This window comes from Scardinius erythrophthalmus, assembly GCF_964197995.2.
Source record: "Scardinius erythrophthalmus genome assembly, chromosome: 17".
In the NCBI taxonomy this organism is placed as follows: domain Eukaryota; kingdom Metazoa; phylum Chordata; class Actinopteri; order Cypriniformes; family Leuciscidae; genus Scardinius; species Scardinius erythrophthalmus.
Genome location: NC_138237.1, coordinates 5,741,423 through 5,764,305, shown reverse-complemented (window position 1 = coordinate 5,764,305; position 22,883 = coordinate 5,741,423). Strand labels below are relative to the sequence as shown.

The 22,883-nt window shown below is 37.9% G+C and overlaps 1 protein-coding gene across 7 annotated transcripts in view; it reads left to right on the top strand.

Annotated features, from left to right (window-relative positions):
• The window catches only part of LOC308705866 (uncharacterized protein), a 30,871-nt gene continuing 7,988 nt past the window's right edge, over positions 1 to 22,883 (top strand). For 2 of the 7 annotated variants that reach the window (XM_081391145.1, XM_081391146.1), the window contains exons 1-3: positions 6,811 to 6,902; positions 7,357 to 7,476; positions 17,656 to 17,775. In XM_081391145.1, the coding sequence (XP_081247271.1) occupies positions 7,419 to 7,476; positions 17,656 to 17,775 (178 nt within the window). In that variant the 5' untranslated portion in view covers positions 6,811 to 6,902; positions 7,357 to 7,418. Of the gene's footprint in view, positions 115 to 567; positions 688 to 864; positions 900 to 971; positions 1,947 to 6,766; positions 6,903 to 7,356; positions 7,477 to 16,610; positions 17,776 to 18,192; positions 20,818 to 22,883 lie in introns of those variants that run through there. The other 5 variants (XR_014031973.1, XM_081391147.1, XR_014031972.1 and 2 more) reach the window with 5 other exon arrangements.

Here is a 22,883-nt window from a genome sequence, read left to right as displayed (position 1 = left end):
GAAGAAATGACACACATCCGAGTCTAGGAGAAGAAGAGAAGTGAGCGAGGGAAGGGAACATAGGAAGGGAACATAAACATGAGAAGTGGAACACTAAATCTGCTGCTTCAGACTGTGAGTACATTCATTTTATCATTTATTAGGAGAAATCTAAATCCAAACGACTAAACGAGTCTGTTCACTTAGTGAATCACTCAGAAATGAATCGAAATGAACCGACTGATGTTGTTCATACGCTCGTGAAACGTAAACTCGTTATTGACTGTTTTTTTTCCACATTACAGTTTGTAAAGATTTTGAGAGTTGTGTTTTCATTTTATGAAACCTAGTTAACAGTTTTTAATGCAAGTAAATCAAGAGCAACATAAAATCAACTAGAGGAGTTAAATAGTTTCTAAACAGTTGTTTGATCAATACAATTAAAGCTGAATAACTGAGAGTGATTGTAAGTGTGATGATCATCTGCTAAATGAGCAACAACGACCACAATTCACTCCTTCAGTCAGTGAAGCTCCCACAGCCGTTCATGAGAGTTTAAATGCTGGGAATATTCCCATCTTCCCACAGGAGAAGAAGAAGCAAGCAGGAGGAATTACTCCAGGAGAAACTACGGACTTACTATTGTAAAGATGGAGATTAAGGAAGAACCCTGCAGAATAAAAGATGAAGATACAGAGGAACAAATAGGTTGGTGTTTAATGCCTGATGAGGAACATTAAGATGAAAACTGACATTTAACCAATATAAAACTAGACACTAGTAGACTCAGTAGTAAACTAGATTTGTGCTAAATTTGGACTCCCTGATTTTCTTTATTATTTGTCTGTCTCTAACTGAACCCTGGTAATTTAATGTTGGTTTTAGACCTGATGGAAGTGAATGAAGACAAACAGCACCTGGTTCGTAAACCTCATAATTTTACAAATGAGGATGGATACATCATTACACAGACTGAAAAGAATTTCTTACAGAAAAGTGCTGGAAAATCTGGAGTCAAAGGATCTTTCACCTGCTCTGAGTGTGGAAAGAGTTACATACATAAAACAAACCTTAGGATACACATGAGGATTCACACTGGAGAAAGGCCGTTCTCATGCACTCATTGTGGAAAGAGTTTCTTTCAGATAGGACACTTAAATGAGCACTTGAGAATTCACACTGGAGAAAAACCGTTCTCATGTACTCAGTGTGGAAAGAGTTTCACTCAGAAAAACATTCTCAACAAACATCTGCGCCGTCACTCTGGAGTGAGATCATTCAGCTGTGATCAGTGTGAGAAAACATTTGTTTTTGAATCAAACTTTAAAACACACCTTAAAGTTCACACTGGTGTTAAGCCTCATGTCTGTTCATTTTGTGAAAAGAGTTTTACACTACTGCATTCTTTGAAAGAGCATGAGAGAATTCATACTGGTGTGAAACCTCATTGTTGTTCTCACTGTGGAAAGAGTTTTACTAGATCCAGTAACTTAAAAAAACACCAGCGAGTTCATACTGGAGAGAAACCGTACAAGTGCTCACACTGTGGAAAGAGTTTCTCTCGGTCAGGAACCCTAAAAGTTCATGAGAGAGTTCATAATGGAGAGAAGCTGCACTAGTGCTCTTCATGTGGGAAGAGTTTCACCAGTTTATCCAATATACACACTCATATGAAAAGCATTGCTGAAACTGTTAATAAAAGTTAATGTTTTGATCCATTACTTTCAGGTAAATAAGTTTGATTTTCTCATAGTAACTTTCTACACAATATCGATGGTGGAGGGGTGGATTCTGCAATGTATATCCTTTGAGTGTAGAAATAATGATGAATATTGTCTGAACCTCTCACTGAGATAAAGTATATAGTATCAGTATGTTTTGGGAACATTTTCTGCAATTGATTCTATCTCTGTATCCTGGTCTTCATTCATCATCTGGTCCTCTGGTCTTAAAGGGTTAGTTCACCCAATAATGAAAATTCTGTCAGTAATTACTCTCCCTCATGTTGTTCCAACCCCGTAAGACCTTCGTTCATCTTCAGAACACAAATTAAGATATTTCTGATTAAATCTGAGAGCTGGATCACTCTTCCATAGGCTTCTAAGTGATTGCAACTTGCTGGCCCAGAAAATATATTAAAGAGATCGTTAATATAGTCCAAGTGACTACAGTGGCTCAATCTTAAGTTTATCAAGCGACAAGAATAGTTTTTGTGCGGCAAAAAAAAGACTTTATTCCACTATTCATTTCCTTCTCCGTGGGCCTAGAGTGAGTTCACGTAGTAAAACAGTAGTGCTACTGTGTTGCACGTCACCACGTAGGCTCACTATTGGCCGACGCTGGTCATGTGTGTGATGCGTGTGACGTGCAACACAGAAGCAAGTTCCAATCACTTAGAAGCATATGGAGGAGTGATCCAGCTCTCAGATTACATCAAAAATATATTAATTTGTGTTCCGAAGATGAACGAAGGTCTTACGAGGTTGGAACAACATGAGGGTGAGTAATAGAATTTTCATTTTTGGGTGAACTAATCCTTTAAAGGGGTCATATAAATATTATTTACTGTAAAATGTTTACAGTATTATTACTGTATTTTCACTTACAGTATACTGTACCATTTACTGTACTTGCATTTACAGTATTGTTACCGTATTGTCAGGTACAGTATTAGTATCAAGTTTATTTATTTTTATTTTTTAAAGACTCCAAAATACACCTCCGACATTGCAGACTTGAAAATAAAACAAAAGATGAAATTAACAATGGTGTTGGATAAAGGGTTAGTTTACTCAAAATTTTAAATTCTGTCACCATTTACTCACCCTCAACTTGTTCATAACCTGTATTATTTATTGTATGCAAAAGAAGATATATTAAAGAACACGAGTAACCAAACAGTTTCTGGTCCCCTTTGACATCCATAGTAGATTTTTTTTTCTATAATGGAAGTCAATGGGGACCAGCAACTGTTTAATTACCAGCATTCTTCAAAAAAGCTTCTTTTATGTTCAGAAGAAAAAACTTCATGCAGGTTTAGAACAACTTGTGGGCGAGTAAATTATGACAGAATTTTGTTTTTAACGTGTACTATCCCTTTAACTTAGTTTTCCTCAGTTTTTTTCATGTTAGCTCACTGTTAACGTTGTTACATCTGCCTAACTAGCTAAGTTGTGATATAGAGGGGACGGAACATACAAAAGTTATTATGCTTTTCTGTTTAACTAGTTTACTTCGGTTAATTTAGGTGAAGTTAACATAGCAGTTGATGTCATCACCGTTATGACGGTAATGAAAAGGCTCCAACACACACCTCCAACGTTGCAGACTGCAGATGACATTGTCCAGATCACAAACCTGAAAAGAAATTAAAGCATATACTTGAAAATATTGTTTAAAAAAATGCACTTAAACAAGGCTTTCGTCTATCTCACTTTACCTCAGTATTTCACGTTAGTTTGCTGCGGTTAATGTCAGGTTATCAAACTTACCGACGACTACGCTTGATGAGTTAAAGAGGCAGAGGAACACACAAACATTATTTTTATTGTGTTAACTAAAGAATATTTTGGCTAATATAGGTGAACTTAACTTACTCACCAGTCAATATAACCGTGACTGAGATCCGGGCCGATTGATAGTCCAAACCATTCCGACGAAAACAAAACCATAAATGTTAGTTTGCTGTTAACATAAGTGAAAACATTTGATGTTTTTTTTAACACAAAATAAAAATCATATACTAACCTTTTTGGCGAGTTACTGGTACATATTTTGTCTGTGCATTAACTGCCACTTCAACCATACAATCAAAAAACACTTGAAAAGAAATATCTCTTGCTATTGGTCAGTTTTTCGCTGGCAAGTTCACTACTGTAAATGGATTTACAGTAGAGAAGAATTACAGTAGTGGCCATATATTTTCCCATAATCCTTTGGTTTTTACAGTAACATACACCTTTTACAGTATCTTAATGTACATAATATAGTAAAATACTGTTAAAATTACAGAAACCGGTTACAGTGTATCTTTATGAATAATTCTCATCCTCGCCTTGTTTGCTTGTGTAGCCTTTTTGAAAATTCAGGGCTATAATGAAAATAAAAATAAAAAGCACTGGCAAAATAGTGAGTTTTATGTTTGTAGTATTTTTTTTCTTTAGTATTTTTTTTTCTTCTAAAAAAAAAAATATTTGTTTAAAGGTTTTGCCAATGTAAGCTTCTTAACAAGAGTGTACCTTTAAGTTCTGAAAAAATGTTGAAATTGTATGCGTCTGTTCTTAACCAATGAGAGTTTGTGCTGCGGGGGAGTTCGGTGAAGGAGAGAAGGGTGGATGATAATTTGTTGTTGGAGGAGTAAAATTGAGCAAGCTGACTCTTGGACAGAGACTAATTCTTCTCTGCTGTCTGAACTGAGTTGATGAACAGTTTGTTTACGATTCGTTACGAAATTTCGAGCGGTGAGGAGAAGACTGGATCCGAAATCTCGAGGGAGAGTGGAGGACTCGGTTGGAGCTCCTGGCGGAAATTCAACCACGGCCTAATGGAGGACTGATTCATCGGGCATCGTGGATTTGAGATTGCTACCTTCTTATTTTTTTTTTGGTTTGAAGATATTCGGGACCTTGGACCGTCATCGCGCATTATAGCCTTCATGTTCATGCACATGCAGATGAGTGAGTAACGTACATTTGGACTGAGCTCTGTTGAATCTCATCGTTTGGAGGAAAAGTGCACCAACGGTTCATGGAAATTGTACATGTACTGGTTTAGAGACTAAGTTTGTGGGTTCTCATTTTTGTTATTGAGGTATTGAGTGTTTAAAATCTGTTTTTACACATGTAAAGGGGTTTGAAATGAGTGAACGGATTATCAAAGACTCGTTTAACGAATCAATTTAAGAGTCATTTGATTACGAACGAGTTTATAGAAGAGTCATTTGATTACGAACGAGTTAATAGAAGAGTCATTTGATTACGAACGAGTCAATAAAAGGGTCATTTGATTACGAACGAGTTAATAGAAGAGTCATTTGATTACGAACGAGTTAATAGAAGAGTCATTTGATTACGAACGAGTTAATAGAAGAGTCATTTGATTACGAACGAGTTAATAGAAGAGTCATTTGATTACGAATGAGTCAATAGAAGTCATTTGATTACGAACGAGTCAATAGAAGAGTCATTTGATTACGAACGAGTCAATATAAGAGTCATTTGATTACAATTGAGTCATATTAAGAAGGAAATTTGAGTTATTTTTGGGTTTAAACGTGTAAACCAGTCCTATATGTTCAAATAAGTATTAATTGTTGTTAATAAGAGTATTTGAGGTAACTGTTTTTTTTTTTGGGGGGGGGGGGGGGTCTGACTATTTTAAGTCTCTGTAGTACTACTGATTTTGGATCAGTTAAAAGGTTGCACTATATAAATGTGATATCTGTATTTTTGGTTTCCCTGAACCAGTTTACGATTCCATCACTGTGTAAGGCAATTATTCAGTAGTTTCATATTCCTGTCATTTATTTATTTTTCTTTGTTTTTGTTTATTTTTATTTTTATTTGTTAGTTTGTTTTTGTTTTGGGATTATTCAATAAACCCCAGGGTTTATTATAACTTTCTTATGCTCAACCTGTTTGTTTTATTCTCAAACCCCTGAGAATATGTTTATTGGAGGCACCGCGCTATAGAACAAATTATTATTGTAGTATACTGGTAGCTAACTGTTCATTCTTCAGGGGAAGGACCAGACATTACCCTTTACTACTACTGGGATACCAGGGCTCCTTTACTATTATTATACGAGTGTACCCGGTTGGGGAGGGTTACACTTGGAATTCAAAGGGGAATCGGAAATGTGTTTTTAGACGTAAGATGGATGTCCAGATATCGGATATCTGATTTAAAAACTGAGTTGGATATGTGTTTATACGTGTGCAACAAATTCCGATCTGTGTCAGATGCGAGTAAAAGATTGTATTTTTTGTGCGAGTGTAACTGTTACTGACCAGTTATTCACATGACAGATTATGAGTTGTGTTGAGCAATAGATTGGCTATTTAATGTAATGAATAAATAAACCTGGTAAACAATATGAACTAGGCTACCGCAGAATAGTTTCAGGCATATAGGCTACAATCGGGTAGTTTTTCTTAAACATGCTTATTTAATATTTTGACACAAAGGTTTACTTAAATCTTCATATCTATGATTTGCAAATGATTCATGAGTCTCTATTTGCACACATTCACACGTTTAATCGACAAACCCTCATCAATATTCTGAATTGATAGTTTACTGTCCTGGAATTATAGAGCTAACTTCTGATAATAACACCACTTTTGAGAAGATAAAGACTAAAATACCAATAATACTCGTACAGTATAGTCAAATAACAGTCGGCTCCTTTGTTTTGTTTTTAATTTTCCTGTTTTTATTGAATTATGGGAATGTCATGTTTTGAGACCCAAGAATCTGTGAATGAAGACAAGCAGCATCCGTTACAAAAACCTCATAATTTTGCAACTGAAAAAGGAATTTCACAGACTCAAAAGACTTTCATGCACAAATGTGTAAGTTTCATTAAGGAAACAGTGTGTGCACCCGAGAAATAACACAGATAAAAGTCTATTCTATTTCATTCCGGTGTTTGAATATTATTGCTTCCTCCTAACTTTTCGAGATCGGGTAATATCATAGACAGTACAAGAAGGGTCATATCTTGTCATTTCTTTGAATGAGCAACTTTCACTGTACCGCGACTTGCCTGTAAGTTTAAATGACCAGTAGAGGCGCTTGAGCAACCGAAGCAATGACACACATCCGAGTCTAGGAGAAGAAGAGAAGTGAGCGAGGGAAGGGAACATAAACATGAGAAGTGGAACACAGCCGTTCATTCTGCTCTAAATCTGCTGTTTCAGACTGTGAGTACATTTATTTCATCATTTATTAGGAGAAATCTAAATCCAAACGACTAAACGAGTCGGTTCATTTAAGGAATCACTCAGAAATGAATCGACGGATGTTGTTCAGTACGCTCGTGAAACCTAAACTCGTTACTGACCTTTTTTTCCACATTACAATTTGTGAAGATTATGAGTTGTTTTCATTTCATGTAGTGAAAACTGGTAAACAGAGATTTTAATGCATGCAAACTATATCTAATATAAGAGCAACATATCAGCTAGAGGAGTTGAATTGTTTCTAAATGGTTGTTTGATCAAAACACTTAAAGCTGGATAATTGAGAGTGATTGTAAGTGTGATGATCATCTGCTAAATGAGCAACAACGACCACAATTCACTCCTTCAGTCAGTGAAGCTCCCACAGCCGTTCATGAGAGTTTAAATGCTGGGGAATATTCCCATCTTCCCACAGGAGAAGAAGAAGCCAGTAGGAGGAATTACTCCAGGAGAAACTACTGACATACTATTGTAAAGATGGAGATTAAGGAAGAACCCTGCAGAATAAAAGATGAAGATACAGAGGAACAAACAGGTTGGTGTTTTCCTTCATTCTCTTTAATGACTGATGAGGAACATTAAGATGAAAACTCGCATATCTTTTTTGAGACCCAGGCTGAGACTTTTAAGTCTGGTTTTCCTGTAAAGAGCACATTCAAGGCTTTTCAGAGATACCAAATGTTTAGGTTTCACCATTACAACTCCTCCTCTTTGGCGTTAAAATCAACTGACATTGACTGAATGATCAAATTTAGCACTCTTATGTGACATGTTGTAATTATCATTTAAATCTGTGTAATTTTAACAATTGTTTGTTATAAAAAGACCTTATTTTTTGCAGTGTAAATAATTGTCTGACTCAGCTCATCACTGACAAAACTTTTTTTTTAAAATAGAATTTGCATATTTTTTTCAAATTCGGTCCTTCAAATACAATGCAATTTTTTTATAATATTGCTTTCACTCAAATGGTTATCATTAGGCTCTGTTTATCTGTGCACGACACCAACTTGCTTAAATGAAGTCAGGTGCGCATCATCAACATTCATTATTCGTGCGAAAATACTTTCTCAGATCATGAATTCCGCTATTAATAACACAATTTAAAGCGGGATTGCCATGCGCCAAGCAAATCCTCACTGGTTAAAACATTAATACAACATGCAACTGGAAAAGTGTTCAAAAGCAGCACATCCACTACAAATATATGTCCGTACAGTGTGCACATATTCACGCCTAGTTTATTTTTTTATGAATCACGATATGTGCGTGGATAATTGCAGCGTTTATACATCTGGCCCCAGGACTTAAAGCATGTGTATCAGGCATATTGGGGAGACACAACAAGTGAATAGGGAAAGAAATTGTATATCAATATTTCTATGAAATATGAGATATTTTCATGAAAATGTTGCAAAGTTATTTACACATTTACACTTCTTTTTTTATTACATGTTGCCGCAAGAACACATTAATATGCAAATGAAATAAATTGTATAGAATGGGACGACCCGTTTATGGTGATTTTACACATATTGCATAAAGTAAAATAGTTTATCAAATCATACACTGTTATGAAATTGTATTGGTAAAAATGTATTGGTAAATGGAAAAAGAATGCTGATATACATGTCTTATCATGTCATTTTATTTTCTTAATTACTGAGTACTCTACAGGACTCTTAATAACCTGGTGTCCTCTACAGACGAAATATGAATAAACTATCTTTAAAAAAAAAAATCCATTTGTTTATTATTGCTTATTGTAGATTTTAAAATCATGCTTTCCCCATTATTGTTGTGTCACGGAAGCTACACCAGTTACTTTTGCAAAGAGATTTCTATTTATTATTTTATACATGTATCAGACAGAGAGAAACAGTCATAGCAGAATAAGGCTATATGAGAGGTGGTGTTCATTCCAGATTCCTCTGTTCCCCATTTCTCTATTCCCTCACCCCCTCATGCCTTTATGTTTCTCCTTCCTCTCAACCCCTCATGCCTTTATGTTTTTCTGCGGTGGTACAGTAAGGATTGCGCTTATATACAATGAGCGACTTTCAACTTCCTTGTAAGGTAACAAAAACATGTTGCTTATGTTTAAAAATGGAACGTATACCTCATGCTTACACATGGTACAATCCACGATCCCTCTGTGTATACTTTAGTGGTACATTTGCATCAGTTGAAACATTCCTTTCCTTGTAAAGAACATACCAACTGAAGAATCATCATCAGTGGAACATCTCTGCTCAGTGAACATGTTACATTGCACTCAGCTCATCCCAGATCTCTGCTCAGCACACATGTACAACATACTCTGACTTCACAAAATACATTATGAAATAAATATGAAAACGAATAAAGAAAAACAATACTAAAAAAATAAGATTATACAGTATGTATTTAGTCTTCACCTATATAAGTCTTATCATGTCATTTTATTTTCTTAATAACTGAGTCCTGGTGTCCTCTACAGACGAAATATGAAAATGAAAAAATCTCCATTTGTTTCTTATGCTCCAAATAATCTAATGACAAAATAAAAAAACAAACTAAATTCACACACAAAGTTCTGGTTCTGATCCGATGGAAGTGAATGAAGACAAACCGCAACAATTTCAAAAACCTCATGATTTCACAAATGAAGATGGAAATGCGGTGGTTTCAAAGATTTATGATAATTTCGCACAAAAACAGGATTTTTCACCTGTTCTGTAGAATATTTTACGTGCACAAATCAGACCTTAAGAAACACATGAAATCTCACACTGGAGAAAATCTGTTAACATGCATTCAGGCTAGACAACACATTCTGAAAAGAGTTTTATGCGACTGCAGACTTTAAAAGTGCATGAGAGTATTCATACTGATGTGAGACCTTATATGTGCTCTGACTGTGGAAAGGCCTTCACTACATCAGGTGCATTAAAACAACACCAAATAAATCACACTGGAGAGAAACAGTACAAGTGTTCACACTGTGGAAAGAGTTTCTCTCAGTCAGAAAACCTGAGAGTTCATGAGAGAGTTCATACCGGAGAGAAACCTTATGAGTGCTCTTCGTGTTTGAAGAGTTTCGCCCGATCAGATCATCTACAGAGACATGAGAAAAAGCGTTGCCTGACTGTGTCTAAGTGAGCAAAGTTTATGTTCTGATAATCGCTTTCAGGTGAATAGTTAAATTTTATCAGGGCTTCTACGCAATATGAACAAATATGAAATTTTATTTTTAGTGATTTCTGAGTCTGGACAAGTATGGAAAAAAAAACTTTTTTCTTTATCCTGTTTCCCTCTATTCCTAATAAATTTTTCATACAAGCAGTGTGTTTTCTTTCTCTTTTTTTAGCAGCCAAAAGGCCTGTGCATGAGTGGATCTTTTATACGTTTAATGTATCAGTGTTACAAATTCATCGCAAGTTGGTTGTTTCCTGAATATTTTTGTGTAGTCTTTTGTTCATTATTTTTAAAACAAAGTGCACCCAAACGTCGGCTCTGCAAGCTGGAAGCGCTCTTATATTTTCCACAATCCTCACTCCCAGTTACTTCTGAGACATTAGCATTCGTACGACGTGCAACGTAGACAGCGAGTTGGCGATCTACAGGAACTGAGGAGGCCGTTTGACACACTGGGATTTGATGAAATGCTAACGTCATTTTAAATCTGTTTAAAACATGATTTAAAGTATCGATAGCCTACAAGAGGTTGGAATATTGATACACTATTGTGAAAGAAAATATTGCAATAGTTAGCTGTAGGCTATCTATATTTTTGCACAGCCCTAGGTTTGAGTGACTAATAATTAACATTTAAGCTGATAAACAAATTTTTTATTTGTTACCCATCTTATATTTCATCTGCAACAACAATGTGAACTTTTCAAAAAATCTATTTGGCCATTTTTAAATGCATCATGCATTAATATGAGGAGAGTCTCCGCATGAAAGACCTGCGACTGCGGATCAACGTGTTTCTGCATTTCTCCGATAGGGTAGAAAATTAATTGAAATTTGGAGGATTTTAACTGTGACTACATGATTGACAGGTCAGTTTTCTGTGACAGGATGAGACAGAGAAACCGTTAAAGACGCTATTGAATGACGTGATAGTTTGTCCCAAAGCTGGTCTACTCTTCTGCTACACACTAAAAAGTATGTACTTTTTCTTGACAAAAAGAGTATATACTTTTAGGGCGTAGTATAAGTAGGTGAACTGGGATGCAGCATCAATAATGATGTCTAGCCTGAAAAGAGAACTTTTCTGTTAAGGAGACACACATGCAGCTGCACAATTAATCCTCTAGTGCCCTAATCATGAACCAGCAACGTGTAGTTCATATTTAATCAATTGATTCTTTGCTATAGGAGAGGATGAATTTTCTAAACTCAAATCATCTAAATCGACAACATGTATGTTAGACCCTATACCGACTAAGCTACTGAAAGAGATGCTTCCAGAGGTCGTAGATCTTCTTCTTAATATCATTAATTCATCTTTGTCATTAGGGTACGTACTATAAACTTTTAAGCTGGCTATGATTAAATCGCTTGTTAAAAAAAGCAACTTGATCCTACAGAATTAGTCAATTACAGATGCTGATGATCACTTTTGTTTCCTCTTCCCTTTCGACATGGGTGAGTGACTGACTGCTCTTAGCTGCGGGGAGAGCTATTTGATTCCGGGCTTTTTGGCTTTTGTTGAACTCGTTGCTGTGTTTACGTGAATACTCGACTTGGCATTTTGAAATATTTCTGTGTTTATTTGGCCATTTAGGCGCGCAACCAAAGACAAAGGCAACTATGCTTCTCCGTGTTGCGCTCGGAGCGCGCGCACAGCATCCTGTCAGTAGAATTCAGTTCTCTTTCGCGACTTATCGCGCTGTTAATATTTATTTTCAATATAAAGCACATCCTGTTCTTTTCTTTCTCATTCATTCATGTATTGTTATTAATAACTTTAAACAGAATCGTCAACTGAAATCTGTGCGGATTATCAAAAATACGACACATTTATGCATAAAGGGTCTCTGAGGCAAAAGTGAAAGTACCCGCGGCCAGCGGGTGAAATGTCTCTTTGCGCAGCAAAGCACCCGTTTCAATAAAATGATATATTAAAAAGCCTACTTTTACATTTTCGCTGCTGTTCTAGATTAGTTTTCGCCAGCTTGAATCGCAGTGCAGGAGCTTACAGAAATGGAATTGGTTCGTTGATTGCTGTGGTGACTCGTGACACTCGCAAACAACACTGAACACGTTCTTTTGCCAGCACAACTTTAATATTATTATTATCATAAACTTTTCTTAGTTTATGTTAGTGTTACTCGATCTTAGTGCTGCATTTGATACTATCGACCACAACATTCTTTTAAATAGACTCGAAAATTATGTTGGCATTAGTGGAATTACAATAGCATGGTTTAAATCATACTTATCTGACCGTTATCAGTTTGTAGCAGTAAATGAAGAGATGTCTCATCGATCACAAGTTCAGTATGGCGTACCACAAGGCTCAGTACTAGGACCGCTGCTGTACTCTGTACATGCTACCCTTGGGAGATATCATTAGGAAACATGGAATTAGCTTTCACTGTTATGCCGACGATACTCAGCTCTATATTTCTTCAAAACCTAACGAAACTTACCAATTCACAAAATTAACGGAATGCATAGCGGATATAAAAAATTGGATGACTCGTAATTTCCTACTTCTAAATTCTGAAAAAACAGAGATTCTAATTATTGGACAAAAAACTTCCTCACGTAATAACCTAGAATACTGTGTAACACTTGATGGCTGCTCTGTCGAGTCTTCGTCGTCGGTTATGAACCTGGGTGTGCTCTTTGATACCAATCTTTCATTTGAAAGTCACATGTCCAGTATCTGTAAAACTGCATTTTTCCATCTTAAAATATAGCTAAATTACGCCATATGCTCTCATTGACAAATGCAGAACAATTAGTTCATGCGTTCATGACCTCAAGGCTAGATTATTGTAATGCTCTACTGGGTGGTTGCCCTGCACGCTTAATAAACAAACTACAGCTAGTTCAAAACGCAGCAGCTCGAGTTCTTACTAGAACCAGGAAGTATGACCATATTAGCCCGGTTCTGTCAACACTGCACTGGCTCCCTATTAAACATCGCATCAATTTTAAAATATTGCCGATTACGTACAAAGCACTAAATGGTTTAGCTCCGCAGAACTTGAGCGAGCTCTTAACGCATTATAGTCCTTCACGTCTATTGCGATCTCAAAATTCCGGCCAGTTGATAATACCTAGAATATCAAAATCGATTGCTGGCGGTAGATCCTTCTCCTATTTAGCACCAAAACTTTGGAACAGCCTTCCTACCATTGTCCGGGAAGCAGACACACTCTGTCAGTTCAAAGCTAGACTAAAAACACATCTCTTTGACCTAGCTTTCACACAATACATTATAGACTTCTATAATTCAATGTTAGGCTGCATAGTTTAGGCCAGCCGGAACCGGGAACACTTCCCATAAATCCTGATGTACTCGTTACATCATAAGAAGAATGGCATCTACGCTAATTTTAGTGTCTGTGTTTATCCCGAGGTTTTCCCGCAGCCTGCCGGATCCAGGCCGTATCCAGATCTGATGAAGGACCTTCGCCTGGACCCGATGACAACGCAGTGCTGAAGTGCCAACTAGTCTCTCCCTATGGAGGATCCCTTTACCACTCTACAGTTGTCGGGAAACTCAATTCGCGTATCTACCCCGAATTGATAAAATAAAATAAAATTCTGTTTCAAAAATTAAGGAAACACCAGTACTTTGTTTAGGCTTGGTTTGTAGGGAATTACAAACCTGCGTACATATATTCAAACGCACATAACTATAGAACCAATTCTTAATGCGCATGTGAACGCCATCAGTGTTTCTCACAGGTTCGCGTTTAAAGTCTATGTAGAGAGAATTGTGTCGTCTTAGCGGCCCCTAATTTAATAACAAATGATTGTTGCGACGGAAGCGAATCAATCATAACTAACCTTAGCTGGAAAATAACTTTACTAAAGAACCGCTATAAAGCCAAAACAATCTCTGTTACCATAAATTATGTTTATCTCTGTAAAGCTGCTTTGAAACAATCTACATTGTTAAAAGCGCTATATAAATGAAGATGACTTGACTTGACTTGACTTGACTTTATATTAACTTCAGTAGGCTGTACTACAACAAGGGAATTGTAATTGGCTGCCTTTTCTACAGAGAGCCAATCTCTGTTGATGTGTCTTAATTGTTTCATCGATGGTTTGTTGGTAAAGGGTGAGAGACCTCGCGAGCCACATGATTTTTGCCAAAGAGCCAGATGTGGCTCGCGAGCCATAGGTTCCCGACCACTGCTCTAGAGCTTTCGTTAGAAAGTTGCATTAAAGAGCCAAGTCCTGAATTCTATTGTTGGCTTGGGTCAGGTGGTAAAGGCCACCCATGCGAGAGAGATATGATTTTTGACGTCTTTCTCTGTCGATATGATGTAGGATCCAAGATACTTAAATATGTAGACGATTTCAACGTCCTTTCTGTTGATTAGTAGAAGTTGTTCATTTTCACTGGAAGCATTCATTTGCACTTGGACAGTCTTCTCCTCGTTTAATTCTAGTCTGACTGTGCCAGCTTATTGATGTAGTTGGGTGAGCTGTTGTTGTGCCCTGGTGAGATCATTTTCCAGGAGTGAAATATCGTCGGCAAATGCTAAATCGTTAAGCTTGCGTTCGGATCTAGATTCTTTGGCTATTTTGCCACCGTCTTTGAGGACTTCTGCCGTCATTGCATAATCGGCTTGTTCTGCTTAAGATGTTAAATCGCTTTCACTAGGGCTGAACGATACATCGAATTTTCATTGTCATCGCGATATGAACTCGCGCGATGAACACATTGCAACAGACAGCCTGACGCGATGAATAACGCCTGGTTCAGGTTACAAGATTTTTGTGTCTGTTACCATATAGTCACGGTGTCAGATTACACGATTTTGACTCCTAAAATCTTGTCGTGTCATGGACAAGAAACATGTCAGACTACACGTTACTTTCCGACCAGTCATCGCGTGCCATCACACGCACAAATTCACACACACGCTCACACACACTCACTGTCCCTCGCTCACTCACTCGCGCTCATTCACTCACTCGCGCACGCACACACACACACACACACACACACACACACACTCACTGTCCCTCGCTCACTCACTCACACACACACACATTCACTGTCCCTCGCTCACTCACTCACTCGCGCACAAACAATCACACGCTCACTCGCACTCGAGCGCACACACTCGCTCGCACACACACTCTGTTTCTCGGACACTCGTCGCGGAGGACCGTTAAAAAATTAAACATGCTAGTCTTTCTGTAGTGATGTCCTGAAGCATCACAGACACGATGTAGGTTGTCGCCCACTATGACACACTATACGAGATAAAACGATCAAATCTTTCGTCCCGACGCCCGTTGTCGTTTACGAATCTCCACGACACCCTACGTCAAACGGATCGTGGCAAAATCGCGCTAAAATTGTGTTATCTGAACCAGGCAGGTAATAAACGTTTGACCTATAACGCAAATAACCTATTAAAGCACTAAGACATGGGAACAGTATAGCTAACATTCACATTTGAATATTTATCGCAAGTCATATCGTCATCGCAATATTAAACAATGTTATCGCACATCGCAGCTTTTCCTCATATCGTGCAGCCCTAGCTCTCACCGCTTCCTGTCTACGAGTTTGTTTGAGAGCCATCAAGCATTTAGACATTTGTGTTTTCTCTAAGATTTTGTCGATTTGAGTCAACATTGGGCGATGCTCGTGTTTTTGGTTTGCCAGTTCGAGAGCTTCTAGTTGTGTGTTGAAATATGCCTCTTTGTCAGTTTAGAAAGTTGTCTTGACACTCGACTGCTTGTTTCTCCTCTGATCTCTCTTTTCTCTCATTTGATTGCGCTTGAAATTTGTACTTCAACACTTCTTTTTCTGCGATTGGCTGCAACGTTGAACTGCTGCAGCTCGGCTGTTTTGACTTCGATCTTTTGCCCAGGACCTTTTCACTCGCTGCTATCAGTGCAGTGTTGAGTGTGTCTGCTCTTGCTGTATTAGGCTCTGGGCGTTTCCACCCAGATTGCGAAGTTCCAGGTCAAAATTTGCTTGGATGTTAATGTCTTTCAGCTTGTCATTCTGAAAGGTGCACCTGGCGATGAATGAGCTGCTTGCTGTTCTCAGTGCCAGTTTGAATTTGGCACTCACCATCTTGTGGTCTGATCTAATGGCGCAGGTGTTGTAAGCGCGACAGTTTTTGACTTCCACCACTTGGTGTTGAAGACAATGTGGTCTAGTTGAGCGAAGTCTCCTTTTGGGCTCTTATATGTGCGCAGTCTTGTCGGTCAATTCCGGAACCAAGAGTTCACTGGGCGCAGGCTTGAAAACTCGCACATGCTTATTAGCCTTCGATCATTGTCGTTCGAGATTGCGTGGTAGCTGAAGTTGCCTACCACTACACATGCGACCCTTAGGAGATATCATTAGGAAGCATGGCATTAGTTTTCACTGTTATGCTGATGATACTTAGCTCTATATTTCTTACCGCCCTGACGAAACTTACCAATTCACAAAATTATAATATTAGTCTCTCTGTTTATCCCAAGGTTTATTGCAGTCCGCCGGATCCAGGCCGTATCCAGATCTGATGAGGGACCTGCGCCTGGACACGACGACAATGCAGTCCTGAAGTGTCAACTAGTCTCTCCCCTGTGACGGCCTCCTTCCCTTCCCGTGGAAGCGATTAAAAATTCTGTATTATAAATTTTAAGGCCAGACAAGTAGTTGAGGGTTGGTTTATAAAGAAGGACTACACGCCTGCACACATATATATTCAAATGCGCATACCTATAGACTAAACATGTAATACGCATGTGCACGCCGTCAGCGTTCTCACAGATTCACGTTTTTAAAGTTTGCACAGAGAGAACTTAAGGGTTTTCTGTTAGAACGGTGTCTTGTTAGTGACCCCTAAGTTTATAAATAATAATAGTTGTGACGCAAGTGAATCAACTTTAGCTGGTCTTTAGCTAACTTTAGCTGGACAATAACCTTATTCTAGAGCTGCTGTAAAGCCAAAACAATCTCTGTTACTTTAATGTCCTATTATCACTCTAAAGCTGCTTTGAAACAATCTGTGTTGTTAAAAGCACTATATAATTAAAGATGGCTTGACTTGACTTCTTCAAAATGAAATATATATGTGAAAAATAAGGACACTGATACAGCCGTACATCTGATTATGAATGTGACTGCGATGTTGTGACACTTTAAGCTTGTACTTTATAAATTATTATACCTAGTCTCTCATGAAACGTAAACTCGTTACTGATTGGTTTTTCACATTGCAATTTGTGAAGATTATGAGAGTTGTGTTTTCATTTTATGTAATGAAAGCTGGTAAACAGAGTTTTTAATGCATGTAAATCATATCTAATGTAAGAGCATTATAAAATCAGCTAGAGGAGTTGAATTGTTTCTAAATAGTTGTTTGATCAAAACAATTAAAGCTGAATAATTGAGAGTGATTGTAAGTGTGATGATCATCTGCTAAATGAGCAACAACGACCACAATTCACTCCTTCAGTCAGTGAAGCTCCCACAGCCGTTCATGAGAGTTTAAATGCTGGGAATATTCCCATCTTCCCACAGGAGAAGAAGAAGCAAGCAGGAGGAATTACTCCAGGATAAACTACGGACAAACTATTATAAAGATGGAGATTAAGGAAGAACCCTGCAGAATAAAAGATGAAGATACAGAGGAACAAATAGGTTGGTGTTTTCCTTCATTCTCTTTAATGCCTGATGAGGAACATTAAGATGAAAACTGACATATAAATATATATATATATAAACTAGACACTAGTAGACTAAATAGTAAACTAGAATTGTGCCAAATTTGGACTCCCTGATTTTCTTTATTATTTGTCTGTCTCTAACTGAAAATAAACAAGAATCGGCACACTGCCAATTCTGCTCCCAAGGATTTATTAACATTTCGACCTGTTCATTTTAATAAATCCTTGGGAGCAGAAGTGGCAGTGTGCCGATTCTTGTTTATTTTCAGTTTGATGCTTTATTTGATCGAGCACCTGCCAAAAGTTTTTGCTGGATGTGCGCACAATTTCTTTTTGAATCCATATTGCTTCTGTCTCTAACTGAACCCTGGTAATTTAATGTTGGTTTTAGACCTGATGGAAGTGAATGAAGACAAACAACACCTGGTTCGTAAACCTCATAATTTTACAAATGAGGATGGAAACATCATTACACTGACTGAAAAGAATTTCACACAGAAAAGTGCTGGAAAAACTGGAGTCAAAGGATCTTTCACCTGCTCTGAGTGTGGAAAGAGTTACATACATAAAACAAACCTTAAGATACACATGAGGATTCACACTGGAGAAAGGCCGTTCTCATGCACTCATTGTGAAAAGAGTTTCTTTCAGATAGGACACTTAAATGTGCACATGAGAATTCACACTGGAGAAAAACCGTTCTCATGCTCTCAGTGTGGAAAGAGTTTCACTCAGAAAAACGTTCTAAGAGATCATCTGCGTTCCCACTCTGGAGTGAGATCATTCAGCTGTGATCAGTGTGAGAAAACATTTGTTTTTGAATCAAACTTTAAAACACATCTTAAACTTCACACTGGTGTGAAGCCTCATGTCTGTTCATTTTGTGGAAAGAGTTTTACTAGATTCAATAACTTTAAAAAACACCAGCGAGTTCATACTGGAGAGAAACCGTACATGTGCTCACACTGTGGAAAGAGTTTCTCTCAGTTGGGAACCATGAAAGATCATAAGAGAGTTCATACTGGAGAGAAACCGTACAAGTGTTCACACTGTGGAAAGAGTTTCTCTCATTCAGGAAGCTTAAAAGATCATAAGAAAGTTCATATTGGAGAGAAGCTGCACTAGTGCTCTTCATGTGGGAAGAGTTTCACCAGTTTATCCAATATACACACTCATATGAAAAGCATTGCCTGAAACTGTTAAGTGATAAAAGTTCAATGTTCTGATCCATTACTTACAGGTAAATAAGTTTGATTTTTCTCATGGTTCCTACATAATATCGATGGTGAAGGGGTGGATTCTGCAATGTATATCCTTTGAGTGATTTTTAATGAGTGATTTTTTAATCAAGTTATTAATCAGTGTTTATCCTTATAAATATTAAATTATTTAAATGACTTCTTCAAGCTTATACTACAGGGCCGTTGAATGTTTGAATCTGATTGGTTGACGAACGTTCTAAGGTGTGCATTATTTTCAGGGAAACGCACAGCTAAAGTAGTTCCAGGCAGGTCTTGACCGCAATACAGTTCCATATCACTTCGCGTAGTTAACGGTAATAACGGAAAATAGGATAAAATTCATAACAAGAAAAAACATTTAGCCGCATGCACTTGATCTGGAATTTTCAATGTCTAGTTCACAATCAATGGAAACATGCAGTTTAATTTGAATAAATAAAGTATATAGTCCTATCTATAATCAATAGAAAATTAAACTGAATATAGGCTAAATAAATGGATAGTCCTGCAGCACAAATTATTATTGCAGATAATATAACAAAAAAAAAAAAATATTGATAGGCTTTTCTGCTTTTCTGTCTCATTACTGCAACATCTCTCTCTCTAATAACTGCGTTAAAAACTGGGGACACACTTTAAGGCCGGTTATGAATGTAATTTGATGACTGATCATGCCCAAACGCGTGTTCAGCGCGTTCAGTCTGTGTTCAAAGTCGGTGTTTAAAATATGCAGTCGATGAAAACAGTCAGAGAATGTGTCAGCTAGACGTGTGTCCCCAGCATTAGTCTGCTATCAGTGGCTCAAACCTCCGTTACTAACTCTAAAATGACGTTTTGGAATTAGCAACGGAGGCACTGGATTAGATGCGTAAGAAATTAGTCCTACATACAAGAGCGTTTTAATGACAAAAACTTTACAAACGATGTTATAATGAAATAATCTGAACAATGTTTTGAGGTGTGGTAACTGTAGTACTCCGCTTCGCGTCGTGACCGCATTACCACCTCGGGTGTGCATTATTTTTCTAATAATTCAACGGCCTGTCGTCAATTATTCCTTACTTATGAGATTAACATTGTTATGGAATTGCATGTCTGTTCGCTGGAAGATGCTTTCTCCATGTTTGTGAGAGAGACACCCAACGTGTGTTAACACTGACTCTTCTAGGTCACCGGGGTCGTCTACATGACCAGTTCTTATTTAAAGCATTTACTTTACTTTTCATCTCCAATCTCTAGAGAATAATGTTTAGAATTTAAACGTGTTTTTATGATTGATATCTTACCCTTTGTACAGCACTGTGGTCAACTTCTGTTGCATTATTATGTGCTTTATAAATAAATTGAACATATAAAGCGTCTGTAAATGTATCTAATTACCAATTCAGATGCAGCTTCTGAAAAAAATCATGGTCATTGTAGCATAAAACTTGTCATAAATTCTATGTTGAATGAAATAAGATATTTCTTTCTAAAGCTACTTTTTATTATGTATATTTGTTGAGAAGTTGTATGTCCCTAAGCTTCAAGGTGCAAAGCATGTGCCACACCCCTCTTAGCTTGTTAATTTTCCTATTAACTTCTAGCTCCACCCACCTGATCTCAAGAAATTAGGACACTATCAACTATATTAACGGCACCTGTACCCACAGCACTTTCCTTCTGGTGCACATGGATGCACTGTGCAGAGGACCGAGTTCTTTCTCCTTTCTTTGTTTTTTCATAAAACTTGCTACATACTTGATTTGGAAGGAAAATAAAGACCTTAACACCTGAGTGACTAGACTGGACCTGTTCTTACTGACAGCCCCGTTGGCTTCAAGCTTAGCTACCTAAGCATCCTCTTACTCCTTTTCATGGTCCTTCGAGCCGGAGCTCATTGATGATCAGTGGATATGTCTAGTCACTCCCTGCCCTCATTGTCTCAGCATGAGCGCCCACGTCGCCAAGCCCAGTTCCCCGCACGTTGTGATGATTTCACAACCTACAACAGAAGCACCAGAACAACAACTGCTTCATCCTGCAGATATTTCTGGTACTGGTCCTCATTATCAACCCTGGAAAGAGGATGAGTCTGAGGAAGAGCAAGAGGAGTTGGAATTGCCAACGGAGGGAGACATTCAGAAGGACATTCCACACCCTTACTCACCTGTCCTATCTGAGAGAGTGCAAAGCCCTGATGTTGAACACCCACATCACATACCTCTCCAATAGCTCCCATTCCTGATACTCAGACTGCATTCCTACAGCAATTGGTAGAAGAATTAAGAAATCAGGGTAGATTAATCCAGCAGTGCATGCTTAGGAGCCTGACTCTGGGACCGATGGGTACCTCTGTGTACCAGTGGGTACACGGGCCCGTACCGATGGGTACTTGGCGGCCCCCAGCCCCCGGTGGTTAACCCCCCCCCCCCCCCCCGACCGATTCTGATCCCTTAGTGTCACGCCCGTGACCCCACTGATTCGCCACGTGCTCTTTTTTACGCACTTTTTGCCTTTTTCACAACTTTTGCACCGATTGGTATGCGGCCGCTCACACTCTGACTCAGACCTCCCCCAGGCCTCTGCTTTTTGCACCGCCCTTGCACCGCCCTTTAACGCCCTTGCGCTGCGGCAAAAATATGAGTATTTTAAAATCAACACAAATCAACACCTGTATCGTCACGGTGAGTGCTAAGGCTCATTGTTGGCCCTCTTCTTCGAATTCATTTCTCTCTCTCACACGTTTGGGATTCCAGCGCGTACCCATGGGTCATTTAACGTGCTTGCGCTGTGACGCAAGAGTGAGTGGTGTACGGAATTGCTAAAATCTCACTTAAACCAGCGACTCACGTCTTCAGGCCCGTATCTGGACGCTCGCTTCAGATTCCTTTTGCTCTCTCACTCTTTTGGGATTCCCTCATGTACCCATGGGTGCATTAACGTGCTTGTGCTGTGACACAAGGGTGTGCGGTGTATTTGGATTTTATGGGATTGTGGTAATAATTGGATAATAATTGCAACTAATGTTTGCATTTATTATGTTACATTAGTTAATTGTATTAGCATTATGTGAAACATTAGATGTTTTAATTGGTAATAATTGCATACCGACACTGGCCATTCTTTTTATTCTTTATTTTATTTTAAAAGGGACAAAGGCACATTTTCTTTATTAGTCTTCAGACAAGTCTTCAGATTAACATTATCTTAATTTTCAGCAGACTGATCCTGACTAAAGTCATCAGAGATGTTTTACTGATATGTTGCGTAGTTTTTTTTAAAGTATAAAAAGATTTCATTGCTTTTCTTTTTAAGTTATTTTGGGACCCTTGCCCGAACGCGAGAGTGGCTGCCATTAAATCTAATATATCTATAAACTACTTTAAACTTCAAACTTTTAAAACTCTATTTCTTTCTTACTAATATTTCTTTCTTTCATTCTAACTCCAAACTAAATTCAAATTTTGACAGCTGGAAAGGCCCATTAGCTGCCATTCTATGTACTATTTCTGTTAGTCCCCAGCATGCTTTGCATATGTTAAAATTAAGTGTTTTTTAATGTTTTTTTTTTTTGAGGAAATTAGAAAAGGGGAGGACTTGATAGTGTGCAATTGTGTTTAATTTTCAATTACACTGGAATTATTAGAACCATTTAAATTACAGTGGGTTACCATTGTGGAGAAGAGTTGAGCATTTTGTTTGCTATAAAATAAACAAATGATCAAAATCTGGCACTGACTGGTATCATTTATAAACTGCTGGTGGGGGAAAGTGTTAATAATTTGACTTTATTTATACTGAACAATTGCACTGGTACTACTAAAAGAAAAAATGAAATTAAACAATAGGTTAAGGGAAA